The sequence below is a fragment of the Phaeoacremonium minimum genome (assembly GCF_000392275.1).
Source record: "Phaeoacremonium minimum UCRPA7 unplaced genomic scaffold PA7_03_scaffold_265, whole genome shotgun sequence".
Classification (NCBI taxonomy): Eukaryota; Fungi; Ascomycota; class Sordariomycetes; order Togniniales; family Togniniaceae; genus Phaeoacremonium; species Phaeoacremonium minimum.
The window spans coordinates 308,153-329,258 of record NW_006921170.1 but is presented as its reverse complement, the minus strand read 5'-3'; the positions used below and the strand labels follow the sequence as shown (position 1 = coordinate 329,258).

At 49.5% G+C, this 21,106-nt stretch overlaps 4 protein-coding genes across 4 annotated transcripts; 1 reads left to right on the top strand and 3 right to left on the bottom strand.

Moving 5' to 3' along the window:
• Positions 1–1,838: 1,838 nt before the first annotated feature.
• Positions 1,839–3,828, top strand: UCRPA7_3257 (putative mfs allantoate protein; the record flags this gene model as incomplete). The annotated part of the gene is made up of 10 exons (XM_007915782.1): positions 1,839–2,015; positions 2,071–2,109; positions 2,175–2,458; positions 2,508–2,874; positions 2,934–3,052; positions 3,108–3,230; positions 3,289–3,405; positions 3,463–3,616; positions 3,664–3,741; positions 3,796–3,828. The coding sequence occupies 10 exons, from the start codon at positions 1,839–1,841 to the stop codon at positions 3,826–3,828; spliced, it is 1,491 nt and encodes a 496-aa protein (XP_007913973.1).
• An 872-nt stretch (positions 3,829–4,700) lies between these two features.
• Positions 4,701–5,504, bottom strand: UCRPA7_3256 (putative carboxyphosphonoenolpyruvate phosphonomutase-like protein; the record flags this gene model as incomplete). Its single annotated transcript, XM_007915828.1, has 1 exon — positions 4,701–5,504. The coding sequence occupies one exon, from the start codon at positions 5,502–5,504 to the stop codon at positions 4,701–4,703; it is 804 nt and encodes a 267-aa protein (XP_007914019.1).
• A 1,040-nt stretch (positions 5,505–6,544) lies between these two features.
• UCRPA7_3255 (hypothetical protein) lies at positions 6,545–7,841 on the bottom strand (the record flags this gene model as incomplete). The annotated part of the gene is made up of 2 exons (XM_007915815.1): positions 6,545–7,454; positions 7,546–7,841. 2 exons carry the CDS (start codon positions 7,839–7,841, stop codon positions 6,545–6,547), a joined length of 1,206 nt encoding a protein of 401 aa, XP_007914006.1.
• Positions 7,842–8,951: 1,110 nt separating this feature from the next.
• UCRPA7_3254 (putative sarcosine oxidase protein) lies at positions 8,952–10,130 on the bottom strand (the record flags this gene model as incomplete). Its single annotated transcript, XM_007915833.1, has 1 exon — positions 8,952–10,130. One exon carries the CDS (start codon positions 10,128–10,130, stop codon positions 8,952–8,954), a length of 1,179 nt encoding a protein of 392 aa, XP_007914024.1.
• Between the last annotated feature and the right edge of the window lie 10,976 nt (positions 10,131–21,106).

Below are 21,106 nucleotides of genomic sequence, written 5' to 3'. Positions count from 1 at the left end.
ACATAGATTGTATCCCAGGACAGATATACGAGCAACTGCCAAAGTCCCTATGTATGGCGCATTAGCTAGAATAAAGAGGGAAAACATGGTGTGTTCTTACGAGCAACCCGGCTGGTCATGTACTACTCTGGATTCATCTAGTGGGATCATATTTTCCGGCGTGAGCCCCAGATGCTGGAGCATGTATTGTCGATATTGCTCGGCGAGAATCTCATTGGAGACAACATCTTCGTACAGCGCGTACCTGTCGTCTTGTCAGTGATATTCGTCTGATAGACCAGGGCCACATTGCTCACCAGTCCAATTCGACTTTGCATCCAGTCGCAGCCGCAGCCGCTTGGAACACGGGCTCAACTCTTGCCCTCAGCGCCTCAGCCGCCTTCATGGTGGGAGCTCGGACACTAAAAGACCCCTCGGAGAAGTCTGGGATGATATTAGATACCTTGCCGGCTTCCAAGATGACGCCCTGGATGCTCTCTTTTTTGTTCAAGTGTTGTCGTAGTAATGCGATACCATTATACGCATGTACTATAGCATCACAAGCGTTTCGACCTGTCCATGGACCCGTCGCAGCATGTGCTGCCTTGCCCCTATATTTCACCTTCAACTTCCATGATGCCTTTGTCACGCAGAGGGGTGTGCTAAAATTGGCCATGCCGTGTGTCATGACGCACGAATCAAACCCTTTCCAGGCGCCATGTTTCGCCATAATCCACTTGCCACCACTCGACTCCTCGGCTGGCGTACCCATGACTACAAGTGTGCCCGCTAAATTTCTTGACCTCATGACGGTTTCGACACCAATTGCGGAAGCGATAGAGGATGTCGCGATGAGATTGTGTCCACATGCGTGGCCCATTCCGGGTAGAGCATCTGCTTCGGTCAGCAAGGTACTAGCAGGGCAATGTATTCAACTCCACGTACCATACTCGGCGTTAAAGCAAACAATCCTCCCGCCTTCTTTCACGGAGAAGCGCGCCTCGAAAGCAGTATCAATGCCATAAACAGCTCGTTTGACATCATATCCTCGGCTGTCAAACCAATCGGCAAGAAGCTTTGACGCTCGGGTTTCATGAAACGCGGTCTCCGGGTGGTTGAAGATCTGGCGGTGTTACACTGTCAGTCAAGTGATACACGGCAAGCCGATGATACCAACCTCAAGGTTCAAGCGGCGTATCTCTTCATTTGCATTGTCAATAGCTGTGATCACTTCCTCGATAACATCTGCAGATTGAAATCCGCCCTTTGGGTAGACTACAGTCATGTTAAGAGATTGGTGGGTGTGTTCGGGTATGTTCCGGTGTAGGCTTTGGGAAATGCCAAGTAGACGGCACAACGTTTTGTACAAGCTGCACCACAAGGATGAAAGCACTTTCGGATAGATAGCCGAGAGTTAAAGAGCAATGATTTTACTCCTCATCAGCTAGGACAAGCAAACTGCGAATCATATTCATCGACTTTCGAGCAATATCGGTTTCGGTCGGGCCGTATTCGGTCCTGCCGATGGTGCCGAAGACTATTCCACACTATCCTTGCCCGAGATCCACATCTCGAACAACAAGAAGCTAGATTGATAGATAACGATTGCAGATGGCTTGACCTTGGAGCAGGCTGCGAGTTCGGTAACATGATCAACATAGATAACGGATTTCGGAGAGCTTGACCTCGATCCTGGGGAGGGACATAAAACCTTCCAACGTTGTCTCTCTGACCAAGCTGCAAGTCCCCGGCAGCCAGTCACTACGCGCTTCAGTCTGTACACGGATTCAAAGACGAAAATTTAGGAGATCATGTCGGATAAGGAGGTTACCTCCCAGCCCACACAGGAATCAGTCACCATGGACATTGCGGATCACGAACGCGGTGAGAAGCACCTCGAGGGCGAGGATGTGGGCCTGGAGGCTCTTACCGGGACTGTGGCCAACATCCACTTGGATAGTCCCGAGGCAAAAAAGGTGTTGCGCAAAATTGACCTTCACCTGCTACCGCTTCTCTGCTTCACCTATCTGATCCAGGTAAAGCACCACATATAACAGTTGAAGGACACTGAGGCTGATATTAGAGTAACAGTTCTTGGACAAGTCATGTGTCTCTTATGCTGCTCTATGGGTAAACCAGCATTTTCTACCTTTTCACTGCTCTTGGAAAGCAACTACTGACTCCAGATGTCGTAGGGTATGAAGACGGACGCACATCTCGTAGGCGAACAGTATGCTTGGCTCACCACTATCTTCTATATCGGGTACATGGTCAGCGAGTTTCCAACCAATGTCCTCTTCCAACGATTCAACATTGCCCGCACCTGCGGTATCTTCATCATCCTATGGGGGATTGTTCTTCTTTGTATGACTGGTGCCAATAACTTCGCCGGCCTCTTGACCGCGCGCCTGTTTCTCGGCGCGCTAGAAGCTGGTGTCAGCCCGTGCTTTGTTCTTCTTACGTCCATGTTCTACACGAAGTAAGCAGTAAATCTCTTCTGCGTAGGCATTTGCTGATTGTGCATGTAGGAGCGAACAGCCGTTCCGAACTGGCATTTGGTTTTCGATGAATGGCTTGGCGAACATCCTTGGTGGCCTCATCGGATACGGCATTGGATTTATCAATGCTGACATTCCTGCCTGGAAGTTTCCCTTCGTCATCTTTGGATCGATCACCATTGTTTGGGGATTCGTTTTTCTGTACTTTGCACCTTCTAACCCAATTAAAGCTAAATGGTTGACACCGGAGGAGAAGGCAATTGCCGTTCTTCGTCTGGCCGAGAACGAAACCGGTATCGACAATAAGAAGTTCAAGTGGTACCAAGTCAAGGAAGCCTTGGTTGACCCCAGTTTTTGGCTGCTGAACCTGAACACTCTAGCCAATTGCATTCCTAATGTAAGAGCCAGGGTCTCTTGATCATATGGATCTAGGTCAAGCTAACCTCAATATGACAGGGATCTGTCTCTGCATTTGGGCCATTGATCGTAAATGGATTTGGATTCACTAAATTTCAGTCAACATTACTCAATATGCCTAGTGGTGCCGCTCAGATCATGGCACTGTGGACTGCCGGGTATGCTTACTCGAATCTCTTCATGTTTAGCTCGTTTTACTAACAGGAGCTCAAGATTCATCACCATGAAGGTTAAAAACGTCCGACATTTCGTTGCGATAGGAGGTGTACTTGTTGCCATTATTGGTTCTGCTTTGATTTACGCTCTCCCTGATTCCCATCGCGTTGGAAGGCTAATGTAAGTTTGTTGTCTAGTACAAGACAATCTGTTGACAGATAGCTGACCGAACAACAAGTGGTTACTATCTTCTTGTTGGATTCAGCGTTACATTTGTGCAAAGTCTCAGTCTCGTCCAGGCGAACGTTGCTGGAAGAACGAAGCGGACCATGTTCACATCGTCAGTTTTCGTTAGGTAAGGCTCTCATTCCATGACTCGTTACTTTCCTTGTACTAACGGACTCTCTCTCAGTTACTGCGTTGGTAACCTGATCGGGCCGCAGCTTTTCTTCGAGCGTGAGGAGCCTCGTTACCAATCAGGCTTCGCGTCTATGCTTGTCTGTTTTGGTGCCCAAGTCTTCTTCATGGGACTGCTTTACTTCGTCAAGGCGAGAGACAATCGCAAGGTGAGTCAATTCACTCTCACGAAGTGAGCAACACTAAATTTGGGCAGCGTGATCGCTTGGCTGGCGACACCCCCGCAGCTGGAGTGCATGATATCATTGTTCTCGGTCTCTCGGATAAGACTGATGTGAGTTCATTATCTAGTGAACGCGAAATATCCCAATACTAATGTCTATGCTAGAAAGAGAATCTTCACTTCCGATACGAGCTTTAAAAGCTTCCTCGACACGTCTGAATAAACAGGCACCCATGAATCCATTATGTCAAATAGCAGCATTCATAAGCTATAATGATTGGCCAGCTTGGAGACTTGTGTCATGGACCTTGGCTAAGATTTTCCAGACGAAAATCTTTGGGTGGGCCTCCAAGTGGGGAGGAGCCTTTGCAGCTCTTGGAAAGATGAATCGGACTCTGGAAGTATGTCACAGCCGGATGATAAAGTGCCGTTGCCCATTGCATGAGCAGCCATTGTGTGTGGCTTTCAATGAACGATGTAAGGTGACTAGACCAAAGACGAACGAGTGATCAAACCTTTGGATATGCAACGAACGCCGTTGTCAATAGAGGCAAAGGACTGCCTACACGCAACTCACTGTGATGGGAATATGCTTGAGCTTTGCAATCTTCGTAAGGGGAGAATTGGATCGCGCCGAGATGACCCCTAAGAGGTTTATTGGAATTATAAAGCATGTAAATTTATATATCTACTCTTTAGCATAGCTCTAAAGTAGTTTCACTGTGGCCTGGGACAGATATACGTGTTTCTGTCTCCGATTGACAAATCCACCATGCAAGGACATTAGGAAGAGTAGTATCAGAAAACTCTGGCAGCAAACACGAGATTCTGGACTGGGCCTTCTCAAGGGCGAAGTTCTGTACAAACACGACTTGGTACAGAGGAGATTAGCTTCAGCCTCGGACAAGCAAGTCGCAAGCTGGGCTTTTCGCGCCTCCTGGTTTATTTACACGCAATGTATCAATATTACCCTCACTCCACTAAATACTCATTGGCAATCAATTATTGGTTAGAAACTACTGAAGCATTCCCTTTCAGGGACCGCTCCAGCCTTTGTTACAGGGTTGAGACTACGAGTTAGCGCTGTTCCCGAGGACCAGGGCAGCGCTATTCTTGAGAACTTCTGCAACAGCGTAGTAAAGCTGCGGGCCAACACTGATCCTCGCAATGCCCAGCTCCCCCAGTTGCTGACTAGTAAGCGGCGTGCTGGCCATGCCCTCTTTCGGCAACCTCTGACTGATATTCACCTTCCCGTCTAGCGCATCCACCATCTTCTTGACCTCCTCCCGCGTGAACCCCGTCGGCGCTGTGCCGAGGATATACACAGTCGTCGCGCCCGCCTCGAGGTACAGCTTGCCGCGGCGAATCGACTCATCCAAGCTACCGCCCATGAAGTGAGTGTCGGAGCGGGCATTGACCACGAACTCAGGCACGCCGGCGTCAGCGGCCACGGCGAGGACGCGCTTGATACGGTCCACAGCGGTCGCATCGTCGACCATAGCGTGAGTGGTGTGCTCCGAGTCCTCGAGGTTGATGCCCACGACGCCGAGGTCGATGACGGCGCGGACGGCCTCCTCGAGTTGTGCACCGTAGCCGTCTTGTAGATCAACCGTCAAGGGCTTGCCTAGCTCGTGGGCGACCTCTGCGATGTCCTTGAGGGCAGACAAGTGAGTCTTGAGGTCGAGCTTTGAGTCCTCGGTCCCCTGCGCAAGTGCTATGGCGAAGCTGGCTGTTGCGAGGACCTTGCATGCCGGCAGGGCTCCGACGATCCTCGTGGATGTGACATCGTAGATGTTTGGCAGCAGGACTGGCTTTCCAGGAATGTGTAAAGCTTTGAAAGCCTGAGCTTGCTCATTTGTAGCCTTGGGAGACATGTTTGCGATGCTTCGTGCGGTGGTGAGGAAGGGCAGGGAACGATGAATCACACTCGATCGAATGAATGGCGATGCAGCTGGCTTAAACGCGCCGCCGATATGCTGGATGTGCATGTTCAATCCAGCTCAGAACCGGGAAGTCTCGGAGCTTTCCTCAGTGAGTCAGTTGAACTGGATTGGTGAGCACCTCACCGATGACTCCTCATTCAGTTGCTATTACACAACGCGCTCTGTAAAACGCGCCTTTCGATCCTTCGATGGTGGAGGCGGGGTGACGCCGCGGAAACGCACCGATTCCAGCTGGTTGGTGGGGCATTTGGATGCGCCGAGTCCGCTGCGGCGAAGGTGTAAGCTCGGAGCTCGGACCCGGCGAGAGCATGATGCCGGAGGAAGGCATGCAGCGGCGCCACTGAGTAATCACAAACACTTACATATTTAATACAAGAACAAAAAAAGGTGAGAGATGGGGTCATGTGTCTGATTGTCTGTCCTAAAGCCTAGGTACATCAAAGTATTGAGAAGCAAGTATTCCAGTAACATGACCTAGCGGGCAGGGAGAATCCAGAAAGGCATGGGAGGAGAACGAGCCTCTTACCCAGGGGCCAATCCAGAATTCCTTCAATCGTATCATGCAATAAACCGTCCAAAGTGTATGGACATCGCGTTGACATAGCAAGCTTTCCTTCATCTGAGACTGTCCTCATAGTTCCGTCCAAGAGCCTCAGCAGCTGCTTCGCATTCCCTCCACATCATCGCCTTCATAGAGCCCAAGTCCCTCTGGAATAGAACCCCAGATGAGAGACATCCTTCCAAAAAGGCAAGAGTTTTCTGAGAGAAGATGCAATCAGTTGGTCTCACCATAGAAGCGGACGGGGCGAGAATAATCTGGTCGCAAATGTGAGAACTCAGCTGCCACGATGACAAGATGCAAATTACTTACCGGTAACTCCGCAGACGTGAGTGCGTCGATCAGACGGGATATAGTACTTCTTGCACTTGTCGCATTGTGTAAGACCTGCAATGCCGAATGCCTCCTCCTGCTAGGTCGGGTTCACGTCGGCGTCACGCGGGTCCAGCACGTCCAAGTTGGTGAAGCGCTTCTCGCCGTTGTCCATGACGTTGGCCTTCTTGTTGGAGCGTCTGCGAGTGTAATGATGTGCAGGGGGAATCGTAGTAAAAGACCAGGTCTCTACTTTCTTGGCGGCACCAGTCGCTGGAGCACCGCCAACGGCCTGAGCCTCAGCCTCAGCCTGAGCCTGAGCTTGAGCACGGTCACGGTCAAGGGCAAGCTGCTTCCAATCGACAAGATGGCCTTTGGGAGTGTAGCCGGTCTGCTTTCTGGCAATTGCGCCCAGATCAGTGGGGAAGGGTGGCGAAAACATGGATCGATAAGGAGGATTGTTAGGCTTGGTAGCCTTAGTAGACTTGATAGCCTCGGAGACTTTGATGGCAGCAGGGGCCGCAGTGACAAGAGCGTCGGCAGATTTGTTGTTCTCAGCAGGCTTGGTGGTCTCAGCAGGCTTGACAGTGTGATCAATCACAGCAGACTCAGGAACAGTCATAGCCGGAGTGACCACAGCCTTCTCATGCTCCTTAGCTCCCTTCGTCTCCTCATTGTACTCGCTACTGTCAGTCTTCTCAGTCGTCTTAGCAAGAGAGTGAGCAACAGCCTTGTAGTGATGATTGTCTGACTTTGGAGTGCAGAGTGTCATTGTCATCTTGTTGGCAACACCTGTCACTGGAGTCGGGACTGGAGTTGAAGGGTTCTCGGGAGTCTTGACAGCTGCCACAGTCTTGTGCACATTAGCTACAGCCCGAGTGTGATTAGCATCTGAGAAAATGCTCTCGTAGCTGGGGATATTGCCAGGATGATCCTGAGAATTCACAGCGTCGAATCGTCCTCCGACTAGGGTTGGAGTTGGGGTAGGAGTCAGAGCCGGAGCCACAAAGCTGTGTGAGTTAGTAGTTGTTTCTTCTCAAGCAAAGTGATGAAATAATGAACAACAAAGCAAAGGCACACAGTTGGGGATTTTTGACTTACTGGTGAGGCTGGGCGTGGTGCTGAATGGAATAAGAAGCTGGCGCCAGAGGCTGACCACCTTGGGTGACGCCCGGTAGACCAGCCATCGGGAGACCAGCCATCACCAGACGATACTGGCCGGAGACAGGATAAGCATAGACCTGCTGACATCCGTAGATTGGGGTGTGGACAGGCTGGATCACCACATGCTGGCCAACTGGATAGCCGTGAGGGAACACCAGCATGGTTGGATGGCCCTGTACAGCCACAGGATCTGTGGGCTGTTGGGGGTACATGTGCACTGGTGGAAGCTGCATCGTGATAGCTGAGAGCTATGTGAGGTTGTTGGTATGAGGGAGATTCTGACTGGGAATTCTGAAAGGGGTAAGTGAACTGTGAAAGGTTGATGAAGGTGTGGACGGAAGGGTGCAGATTTTGGGGATGATCTTCACACTTCCGGGAGATGAAAGATGAAAGAGAAAGGAAGTTGGTGAGAGTGCCGGGGAAAGGAAGAAATGTTTTAAGGGAAGCCTACAGGTCACGGGACTTGGGATGAATGCCGGTGGCTTGTTGACGAAGCTTGACGCGTGAAGTTATCCCAAGGAGAAGCGAGCGGCACCTTCCACTTTCAACCACAACAAAGCCCAACGTAGAAGTCTTTGCGCAACCAAACACGTGACAACTTCCGATCCAACAACAGCCATGCATTGACGCTATGAAAGGTGCAAATAGAAAACTCTCTGTTCACCTGCCGTCAGCTGCAAGGCAGGGAAGGCCACAAGTAGTCTGCAGAGGGGGGGGGGGGGGGGGGGGGGGGGTTCAAGCCTGATGAACAGTCACATGTTGTCTTGTCTTTACAAACTCGGGACATGCCATATTTGCGTACAGTCATATCATTGAGAGTTACCTAAAGTCTATCGTGAAGTCTCAAGTTATGGAGAAGCTACTAAAAGGCGAGTTGTCGGAAAACATAACAAGTCTTCATACCACTGTAACATGAGCTGCTTTAGATAATCACACAGCCGATATCAGAGTGCGACAAATGGGCCATCTAGAGCAACAGAAGAGTCCACAATGATAAGCTTAAATTACATAATACACAGAAACATAGCATGCTAGGTCATTATAGATCACTACCTGTGCAGAGCGACTCCTTATCTGATTTCCTGCTAACTATGTATTCAGACTGTTATGGCTAAGTGCCTGAATGTTGACTGGATTTCTGGCCATGACAAATGGACTGGGGATCACTATGGAGATTGCAAATTCTGAGAACCTCATATCAAGTTCTAGGCTGCCGTTGTAATTTTGCTATCATCACCTAGATGTCGAGGAAGCTAGGAATTATGCGTTACATGCTGCTCTCCAGTCTAGCCAAACATGATATCCCGATTCTGATATCTAATGCAATCTCACATATCGCTGTTCTAAATTTTACTTTGAAGTGGCGACCGACTCGACGGGACGCCAAACTTGGAGATATTTTCTGTTGTCTCTCCGTCTATGGCCAGCTCAGCCATAACACGGCCAATGACGGGTGCGAATTTGAAACCGTGACCGGCTCCTAGCGCAATGAATATCTCGGGATGATTCTCCAGCCGACCGAGCACGAATTGTCGGTCAGGAGTAATAGCATATTGGCAGGTTACTGTGCGAAGAGCTTCAAGCTTCTGGTCTTCTGATATAAAGCCATTCATGAAAGTAGTCAACTCGTGGAGGAGTTCTGGGGAATGGACGTACGTCCGCTCTTCCGGTGACATGAGATTGTCTGACGCGTCACGAGCAGCCTTGATCGTGGGTTCGCCAAAAGAAGGAAATCCGTAGAATGCTCTGCCATCGACAATCCAGATCCAAACTGGAAATTGACCGGGCTCGAAGGATGAGGGGTTGGTTGGCTTAAAGTATGTTACTTGTTCTTGCATGACCGTGAGCGGAATTTGAGCACCCAGAGGGGCAAGCAGTTTGTTGATCCAGGCGTCTGCGGCTAGAACGACCTTGTTTGCGTGGAAATCGCCTTTTGTTGTTTTCACGAGGACTCCTTTAGTGTTTTGGGCCCCTGCAAGAGGCACGACTCTGATGACGGTCGTGTTTTCTTTAAGAACGGCCCCGTGGGCGCGAGCCGCAAATTGCATCGCTGTCACTGACTTGGCGGCGTGGGCCATGCCAGTGTCGGCAGTATACACCGCATCCACGTCTTCTCCAAGGTTGATTTGCGGCCATCGCTTCTTGACCTGTTGGGCATTGAGGAGCTCGTAAGGCACGTTGTTTGCGTCTAAACTCGCCGTATAGTTCGAAGCCTTTGCGCTGGCAGAGCAAGAACGGTCATTTGCGAGGACAACGATACCACCGGTTATCGTCAAAAGTTTCATTCCCACGGCTTTTTCTAGTTCTGTCCAGTCTTTGTAAGCGGACTTGGCAAGCGCGACGTATTCCGGAGCATCATACGATGTCCGAACAATGCGCGACGTGTCGTGAGAAGCGCCATGCACATGTCCAAACTCGAATTGCTCGAATCCCACCACCTTCACCCCTTTTCGGGCCGCTTGCCATACTGTTGCGCTTCCAAATGCACCAAGACCAACGACGGCCACATCAAACCTGTCCATTGCTCTGTCGTTGGATGTAGACTGTGTGATCTAATACCCACGATCAGATATTGGATTTAGAGAGTAAGGTAGCCATGCTATAAGAGCGTGTTCGCGTATGAGTTCACTCAACTACGATATCGGATCCCACCCGACCACGTGAATGATGTGGCGCTCGTGGAATCGGGTATGCCGCCTTTAGAGTGCTGAGCGAGCCGCTCAGGTGACCGTAGCCCGGGGAGCGTACCCGTAATCCGACGGTTAGTGTTAGCAATTAATAACCACCTTCCTAAATTGACCGCTTAGAGTACGAGAATTCGGTGTTTGTGATCACAACTTATAGCAATACATATAGCTGCGCCGGATCACTGCCTGGAGGGGTTTTATGTTGGTTTATCAGCTTGTAACCTTGCAAGTAACGGCTCCATATTGAAACTTGACTTCTCTTCTCCTTTCATGTTGCTATCAACATAACATGTTCAACTTCTTCATTGGAAAAGAATACGGTGAGTCGCCTTCAGCTACTATATTAGGCCTATATACTAGACCCTCGAAAGACAAAACCTCCCTCAACTCAAAATGACGCTCTGGACCGTGGGAAATTCACCCTTTTCAAAGTATTATAGGGTTTATTTTTACCAATAAGCCGAAGTCCCATCAACTCATGGCGAAGCGTAAGTTCAGATTTGCAAAAAGGCCCGTTCGAAGCCATTGTAGTCATGCTGTTATTTAATCTTCCCACTTTGCCTTGTCGACGCGAAGACAAGCATTTGTCTCCCTGTGGCATCCTGCTTCTACATAGCCCGCTTGCCGTAGGGTTCAAAGGGAAACAGAACAGCTACTATGGCCTAAAGTCATTGGTTAGCCGCTGTTCCCGGGAACTTTGCCAGGAGCGTATCTTGCCATAACGATGTAAAGTGCTGCACACACAAAGATTGGCACTGACGTCGCAGTGTTACCGTACGCGGCTACAAATGACGAAACCAGTCCCATGACTCGGTTGCATGCCACAGCTATTCCGTTACCTGTCGCACGATGGGCTGATGGTAGAGTCTGTTACATCGTTAGTCGCTGTTTATGAGACTTCACAGTGCCTGCACGAACCTCTGGAGTATATGCGTAAACTATAGAGATCAGCTGCGAGTAGGGGTGTACACTATTTATGCCCGCGAGGCTTGAAAGACCTAGAACGACTTACGAGTGCCGTAGTAGATGTTCAAAGAGAAAGAAATCGCACAGCTCAAACCGACATTTTGAGCTGGAGTCCGTACAGCGGTATAGGCGAAAAAGAAGGCCATGGTGATGAGAGCACCGATTGCCATTGTGTACTTGCGCCCAAGCAGCTTGACATTACACATAAATCCAGCAGCGACAGGTCCGAAAATCCCAGCGACGCTACTGAGCATGTAATTTCTCCACTGATAATAAGGCCCTGACTCTCCAGTTTGAGCGCCGCGTGTGGCGAGATAATCAGGAAGGAAGACATAGAAGAGCGGATATGCCAGTCCTAGAGACGTCGGTTTAGAAGTGAATTTGTGTTCAGCGCATGGAGAATGCATTCTTACCAATTAGGAGCCATGATAACCAAATCATGAGGGTCGAGATCGCCAGCTTTCTGGTTACAAATAATCCGGAGATATGCGCCCAGAACTCACCGAGGCCGTACCTAGATTTACCATAGGTGGAATGAATGGTTCCAAGAGACTCTAATGCCTCGAGACTCAGACTGCACGGTCGATTATACTTTTTCGCGATGTCCTGAAAGATCATGACGACCGCGGCGTCTTCGCCTTTGGTGAGCAGGTACTTGGGTGTCTCCCTCAGTCGGATTACCGTAACTCGTAAAATGCTGCACACGAACACGAGAGCTCCATTACCATACCATATGTAACGCCATCCCTTGCATTCAGTTTAGTTTCGAAACAGTAGTTACAGAATATTCACATCATTTACCATATTGTTATCTTTAGTGCAAGTGGCAGCATCCGCGCAAGCATATTCTGAATTCGAAAATATTGGCCAGCAGAAAGCAGCAACAATCACATAAGCCAGGCCCCACCAACATGCCATCAGCGTGATCAGCCACTGTTTATTGCCGGGAAGAAATTCAAGGAAGACAGTAGTGTCAAGTACAAGGTTTCCCCCAGCACCGAATCTATGAAAACCCAGTTAGGTTTCAGCCAAGGCTGCAAGGACATGCCATCAAGGGGGTCGTTGAGGAGAGCAAACGACTTACGCGGCGAGACCAACAAAAGTGGCAAGCACGATCCAGTTGGGTGATGCCCCAGCAACGATGGCAAAAATTGAGGAGGAGAAGAGGGAGACATTGAAAGCAAAAAGGCGACCAATGACGTCCGCACCTGAGGAGGAAAAAGGATTCAGTAAAAGCCTCGCTATGGCATGTATGAGTAGGGCCTGTGCTACCTAATCCCCAGAACAACACTCCGAGCAACATGCCGGTGTACACAGCCACATTGAGACCGTATGCGAATGAAGGTTGAAACTCGAGAGCAGCTTGGCTGGCAGTTACAGCCTGAAGGGCGAGAATGAGAGAGTCCGCAGCATATCCAAACCCGTTCAAGAAGAATAGCTTTAGGTGCATGTTGGTCCATCCAATTTCATCCATCGTCTGCGCACAACGTCGTCAGTCTACACCCACTTACATGCATGGGTCGGAACTCGTCAGACCTTGTTAACGAGCCGCATCTTCGCATCGAGAACTGGGTCGATCTCATACATGGAGAATATTTGATCTTCCATTGTCCCCGTGTCGATACTCGAAGACTCAAGACGATCCCCACCGTGTTGTTGCCCGGCATACTGTTCTCGGTCTGAATACTTCTCCGATGGCCGGTTCATATTGGCAGAACGCTCCGAGGTACCATTATCTGTCATACTTACACGTGATCTAGGATAACAAAGAAAGAAATAAGTCTTGTGCTTAAAAACTTTGAGTGTGAAAGCTTCCGGCTGAACTTGGGGCTGGACTCCTTTTTCAAGTTCCCTTTCCCATTTTTTCAAACCTAACCAAGTTGACGATGGGCAACTCCACAAGGAACGGAGTCAGGGCCGCCACCCCATTCCCCGCGAGCGTGGGACCTTTGCGAACCTATGTCCCATGGCCGGGGAGATGCGTAGCACGTTTGGCCATTGATTGGATCTGCGTGGATGTCCAGTAAATGGAGGGAACCCCACATACCCAATCTGCGAATCAGAAAGCGTCTGATTATCTAGATACGGCTCATAGGAGAAGTCGGCTTAGGGGACACAGGCCTCAAGCGGCGATTCAACACACGTGACCGGCGCACTCGGGGGGCCTCCGACCGGGCCTTATGTTCGTGACCGATGACGGTATCGGTTGCGAAAGGGCAGAAGTGCCGGATTCCTTTACTATTTGCTGTCATTCAGACCGGGGATGATTGGCCGTTGCGAAGGTCTAAAATATTGAGGAGAGAAATCGGGTTAGCAGAGCCGTTTGGAGGCGGTTACGGGGAGGCTGGACCGTGTAAACCCCGGGGAGTCACCCAACAATTACCTCGCGCGCAAGTTGTTGGACTTTAGAAGGTTAAAATGGCAGAACAGAGTTCACCCTTCTGTATATTGTCTACATTGAATTGATCTTCTTAGTTGTATTGCAGGAGCTTGTCGTCTCGGACATATAGTTCTTTGCTTAGTCTCTTGTTATTGTATCTGGAAGCTAACTGAATCTTTCATCATCCGAGTACATCATGTTGTCGACACTTGGTTCAATATTCGCAATCTCAGCAAAAAGTAAAAATGCAAGTCCACTGATCAGATCTGAGGAACCCCGAGCGCTCCCAGCAGCATGGTACCGGAAGGATGAGATGTATCAGCTGGAACGACGAGCTATCTTCTCTAAGCGGTGGCTGCTCGTCACACACAAACTTCGCTTTCCCAAGCCGGGGGACTATTTACGCTTCGAACAGGCCGGATATGCTTTTGTATTATGCATGGACAAAGATGGCGAGACTATAAACGGTTTCCATAACATCTGTCGACACAGGGCTTTCCCTGTAGTCACAGAGGATGCGGGAAACGCTAGGATATTTTCGTGTAAATACCATGGTTGGTCGTATGGTTTAAATGGCCAGCTCGCCAAGGCACCTTGCTTCGATGCTGTGCCGACCTTTAACAAAGCAGACCACAGTCTTTTCCGAATTCATGTGCATGTGGATGCATTGGGCTTCATCTGGGTCAATTTGGATGCGTCCCCAAAACCTGAAATAGCATGGGAAAACGACTTTGACGGCGTCGACACACAGGAACGATTCCACGCGTTCGACTTTTCGCAATATCACTTCGATCACGTCTGGGCCATGAAAGGCAACTACAATTGGAAAACGCTTGCCGACAATTACAATGAATGTTACCATTGTCAAGTCGCACATCCGGACGTCAGGAAACTGGCGGATTTGACATTCTACTATACAGTCTCGAAACCCGGCTACATTCAACACTTTTCGCGGCCGAAAAGGGGAAAAGAGGGAGATGATATCAAGAACGTTAGCACCTATTACTTCCCGAATGCCTGCATGACCGTCTCGTAAGTGCAAGATTCTCACACCGCGAGAATTCAGTCTCTAACGCCCTTATATGGTAACAGGCCTCACTTCTTTTATATGATGCGATGCGTCCCCACATCAGTCAATACATGTTCCATGGAGTATGAGGTCTATCGTCATAAAGATGCCACAGATGAGGAGTTTGAGCATATTGACTCTTTCTTTAAACGAGTCCTTGGGGAAGACAAGTACTTGTGCGATGAAGTCCAGAAAAACTTGGATGCGGGCGTCTTTATCAATGGAGAGCTACACCCAGATCTAGAGAGCGCGCCAATCTTCTTCCAAAATACGGTGAGACAGCTCGTGATGGAACATCGTAGGAAAGAGGACGACGAGGGGCAAGAGTTGTGGCCAGCTCGTCGTGTCATGCCTGGTTCAGAGGTCACCAAAGTCGATGACGCTTTCTGTGATGGTTTGGCGTGCAAAGCTTCGCAAGAGGCTGAGATGGAGTGGTGATGTTTTGAGAGTAGTGATTCTTCAAGAGTAGTGAATCTCTTAATGAAAATTGAAGTCCTTCTACCATTACCAATCCCAGGGCCACAAGTGGTGCAAGTGAAAGCCGTTATCTATTAGGGTAGAGACTAACTGGAGTAGAGCGTTTTCGGAGTAGTATGATCCCCGCAATTGATAGCTGATACTACATAAGCAAGAGCTCCTCCTCCTCTGAGAAACCGTCTGTTATCGGTCTTCAAATCGACCAATATCTGATGAGAGATGCCACTTCCAGAGACACAAAGTCGCCCACATAAGCGTCTGCACCAGGCGTGCGAGAATTGTCGGCAGGTTCTAATCTCTGCGCCTGGCGGTGCTCTTGCTGACCGGACGCTGATAGGAGGAAGAAGACACGATGTCCCGGCGAGAGACCGGCATGTTCGACCTGCATCCGGCTTTCACAAAAATGCAAATACCCAGAGGCTCACAAAGAAGCCTCGATCTCAAACACTCTCAACGATGGAACTTCAATGGACACAGTATGATTTGATCCGTTTGAGGCGGCATGAAAGTAGGCAACTCACGATATAATGGTGGGTAGGAGAGACGGTTAGCCCAACTTGAAGCAAGATTGAGCATGGTGGAAAGACGAAAGTACGAACCAAGGATTTATCATGCCCTTATATGTTTCTGGGATCTCAGTCGCTAACGACGCGGCACTGATTGCTTGGCAGCCCGAGTAGCGATACGGCATCTTCAACGAGGAGTACGGCAAACTCACACGTATCCCTAGATCGGCGACTCCAACAATCACCTCCCACCGAGAGGGGTAGTTCTCTAATTTCCAGGAAAGTTTTGGAAATTTGCAATGATGTCCTCGGCTGACAGTTCACAGCCTTATTCCCCCGAGAGACGTCCTCGTGGACGCAATCGATTCTTATTTTCAATATTGTCATATGCAACCTTTATGGCTATTTGACCGACAAGAATTTTCATCGATCCAAGATTGCCGCGAAGAGATATTGTTTTCTCTACTAGCGCTTTCTGTGTGTCACTCGAGACACTCTTTCTTCCACAGTCGAAGGGACGAATTGAGCCAAACGTATGCACATGCTGCAAGAGAGGGCATTATGCGGCGTATTGCAGAGGGCAAAGTCTCCCTCTCGACCATTCAGAGCCTCTGCATGCTAGCACTTGCCAATTTGCAAGGTTAGTGTCAGACTGTACACACTAACCAAGCCGTGTGCTGAAGCAGCTAGATAGCCAACAACCCAATTCTAGTGTGTTTGCATGTAGGCATCGCCACGACACTTGCAAAATGTGCCAATCTCGATTTCGAAACTTGTCACCTTACTGATATGGGCTCGCGTGCAGAGTCGCTAAGAAGAGTGTTTTGGAGCTTATACTTGCTGCAGCAAATGTATGGGCAGCAAGGCTCCGCGACGGACATATTGGAAGACATTTCTAAACCGCAATATGTCGCGATGCATTCAGACCCACGGAAGAAGCTAAATGAATTGCCCCCGTGTATGCCGCGAGAAGAGATGACGACCCAAGGCGGCGGAATGAGTAGTAGTCAAAAGAGTGGTGGCATATGGGCTTACATGATTCAGCTGTCTACTTTGTGGGGAGAGGTTCGGACGTATGTGAAGCAGTGCGCTCAGCAGACCGACTGTGCGCCGCCATGGTCGATTGAGTCCGGGTACGCTGTCATCAGCGCCCATCTCATGAACTTAGAGACTAACTTACCTGCCTGTCATCGCTTCGACCTCGCACGCTTTCCCGACCGGGAGAACCTGCATCTCCAAGACCATCGGGAATACTGGAGCCCCTGGTTATATCTGCAATTCACCTACCACACCATCCACAACATGTTAAATCACCCCTTTTTGTATTCATCACGACCACGACAGTCAGCCCAATTGGCCGTTCCCAACACCTTTTGGAAAACATCATCAGAACTTGCATACATTCACAGCACGTGGGTCGCACGTCTCATCGACATGGTGACAAACAAGGCGTACCACGTCTCCGATCCATTCATCGGCCACTGCACGGCAATCGCAGCGACCATCCATATTTATTTCTGTCGAGCCGCCGACAAGACTACCAGGGAAGCGGCGCTGAGTAGACTTGGAAGGTGCGTCGCTTTTTTGGCAGAGTTGGCAATTCTATGGCCTTCATGTGGATGGCTGGTAAGTCATTACAACATCCCTAGCATAACTTTTCCCACCAGTATACTGAGTCTCAATAGCATGAAAAGCTCCAAGCTTTGGTCCGGTCGGCATTTGCGTCAGACCATCAGCCAGGAAAGGAAGAAGAAAATTCAATGCCTAGAACCATCTCCATCAACACGCGCTTGATGTGGGACATACTCCTCTACAACTTTGCAGCTAACAAGGGGACGACGATTTTGCCCCAATCTGGAGGGCTTTTTGATGAGTCTTCTTTCTCCCAAGAAGACAACATTGATGAAGGTGACGACATCGTCGAAATGGAGATCTCCCATAGTCCTACAGTGGAAGTGGTTCTATCTAACGGACAGGCATTGCCACCACAGTCAGGCCAGCGGAGGTATCCGGCAAATATTGACGGAACCAGAGTAGTTCATGACAACCAAGCTCAACAGGTTATTCAGTCACCAGATCCTGCCGCGCCGGTGCCGGAGCTTGATGTACATTTCACCGAAGCTACCCCTACAGTAACTTGGTCGATCTCCGCCAATAGTTCGACTTTAGATATGACATACGATCCATTTTTTCAATTTCAAGTCCCTGGCAGCCCCTTTTTCGGGACGTGGGAAGTCGGAAATTTGTAGTGTCTCTGCATCTATAATGACGATATGACTAAAGAAATACAAGCACACAAATCAAACCTCATGGCTTACTGTCAATTGTTCGGTTTTCTCGTGGTGGCATTGTGTTGTTCGAACAGGAGCTGCTATTCACGCTGGGCAAGATGGCTATCCACGCTGTCATAGTGCAAAGGATAGTCGGCTAGTCAGGTCTCTCTATCTTACCTGATTGTTACCGAATTTTCTTGATTAAGGGATAGCATGCATCATTCATACACTTTCTAGCCGACTTGTTCGTCGAGAAGCTGGAGAGACGGACGTTGGCAGGGGCATCAGACATGCAATCGATGTTTTTAACTCTGTCAAGAGAAAAGAGACCATCTTAACTGGAGTTATTTGCAACTGCTCTCAGGCCTTGAACTAAATCTGCCAAGAGGTCTTCAGGGCTTTCCACACCGACACTGACGCGCAGGAAGTCCTTGGTCACGGTTGAGTCGGTCATTGTCCGCCATTCGATCAAGCTCTCGACGCCGCCGAGACTGGTTGCGTGGTGGAAGAGGAGCAGCTTAGACGGCAGATCCCTCGCAAAATCGACCTCTCGAAGGGTGAGGGCAAACACGGGCCCGTAGCCTCGTGGCATTTGCTTTCGTAGCCAGCCGTCTTCTGCATCTGCATCGGCCTCGAGACTAGCATGATGAATTTCCTTGACCACCTCCTGGATGATCAAGGCATCTTCATCACTAAGTACCTTCGATGCCGGTGGTTGCGGAACCGCCGTTAGTCCGGAATGCAAGGCGCGCACGATAAACTCAGCTGACTGACTTTGCTTTAAGACTCGCATTTCCAGGGTGCGGATGCTCCTGGTCGCAAGCCAGCTGTCGAAACCTGCCATGGTTGACCCGAGATATAGCCTGTCTCGGTGGAGCTGCTGGAGCCAGTCGTCGCCGCGGACCCCAACACTACCGCTGGTACTCTTGACTGCCAAAACCCCACACAGGAAATCGGAATGACCGCCAAGGTATTTTGTCCCAGAGTGCATCACGATATCCGCGCCATGGAGAAAGGGGTCTTGTAGGGGAGGGGGTGCGAACGTAGAGTCCACACTGAGGTACGCACCTCGAGAATGGGCCCTGTCTGCATAATATTGGATATTTAAAGCTCGTCCTGTTGGATTCACGGGTGTCTCTAGATGTACCAAGTCGCCTGGCCCGAGTTGATTGATGGCACATTGGAGCGGGAGCACGTCGGTGCCGGACGCCCGGGCGTAGAGCTCGAGTGTGCCGTGGCATCCATGATAACCGGCGCCAATAGAGACCCTTTTTGGGTTCAATATGGTTAGTAGAGCGTGGAATGCGGCTAGGCCGCTAGAGTAGGCGATGCACGGGTGTCCTAGAAGTGACGACAAGACCGCTTCCAGACGCGATAATCCTGACGTGGATTGCCTTGAATAGCAGTGCTCCCCGACATCCAAAACTGGGTATGAAGGTCTCTCGTGATGTGGCCGCAGGTGGTGCACAGCTCGGGGATAACGAAACGTTGTGGTGACGTGAATTGGCGGTGCCACATCGTCAACATTGTTGAGAACGTCGTCCGCGTGCACGGCTCTTGTTGACGTTGACAGGTGTGGTAAAGCCGTCGCCAGGCTCGTTCGGAAGTGGTGGTCTGTGTTGTCGTCCATTATCCCGTTGCGGACGCACACTCAGGCGCTGAGGAGGTTTGAGAAACTATTCTCAGCAGATTATTTATTTAAGTCAAGCAATTAGAAATGCTATCTTCTACCAAGGTTTCATATGGAGGCTTGCATCGGAAGAAGTCATCTATGTTATGGATTAGATTGTCTAGAGTTTTGTATATGATTGCCAGTGTTTGCCAGCCCTTGCACGGGCGTTAAGCTATGGTGTTCATGTTGGCGGCACGGTTTAGGTAAGTGTACTTTCGGGGAGAAAGACTGCCAGGGCCGGTCATGTGACCGGGGATATTACATTTCCCTCCTACGTGACCAAAGTTGTTGAAGGGGTGGAAGATCGTCAGGATGTTGTTCATTGGCCATTGATTTGCTGATCTTGAGCTCCTACGGTGCAGTGCAGTACTCCTTGGAATAACAGGCAGAGGTCTGATAACACCCAACACCACTGGCATTACGGTGAATGTTGGCGTACCGTGAACGCGTCTTTAAACATGAAGCAAAGTTGCATGAGGATCATCCAATCAAATCAGACATAATCCTCGTCAACAAAAATGTGGATCTGAACTGACGGTAGAGCCTAAGACTCCTGTACAGAGAGAGATTTCGTCGTTTCTAGGAGACCATCTTAAGGTTGTGGGTGACCCCCACGTCGGGCTCAATTCCTGATGTCACATAATTTTTTTTGTCCTTGTAGATTTGATGTTGAATATTTTTAATCATTCCATAGCACCTCTAGTATACATAGACGTCGCCACGTCAATACTAAACTAGATAAGCCCAAAGAGAAAATATTTTGTTGATGTACTGATAGCTTGACTTTATCATTTTTTCAGTAAATGAGGAGTACACTCAAAAGACTGCTCACTGTATACTAAAGAGCCATGTCTGTATACAGGCAGATTCACACATCATTGCTTGGTCAAATCAAAGAAATATTTTAGGTAGACCAGGTTTTACATTGTGAATTGTCATACTTTCCTCTCGGAAGGGGTAGGGGCTCAAAAAGGCTCCCTTCGTTGTGCTTGAACTTAATTACACACCGCTAATACATGGTGGCTTGGTGCCATGACAAGATGCTTCTCCACAAAGGTCATCTAAAATCACGTATACTCGTGCGAGGGCACAATACCTAGACCATTGTCTTGTAAATGAAAGAAGTAGATTAATGCATGTAGTCGTTCCAATTTGCCACTGACACATAGAGACGCTAGCTGGTTTTCAGGGAGGTGAGCCTGCTAACAATAATTGGCTCTGAAACGGGGCAAGGTGCCCGCTTCATGCAAACACCAAACTGCCATATCGTCATTCTTGGCAGGGGTTTATCCAGGTACGCCAGAAAATTCGCTTTTCAATCTTTTTTTCCATCCAGTGCAGCATGTCGTCGCAATCTCAGGTCCATTTAGGAGTACCTGCTCTACCTCCGCGACCGTCTTCCGCGCCGCCAGGTGATAAAGCCCTCTTATCTCCACAGCCATCGCTACTTCGCGAGCCGTCTCAGACA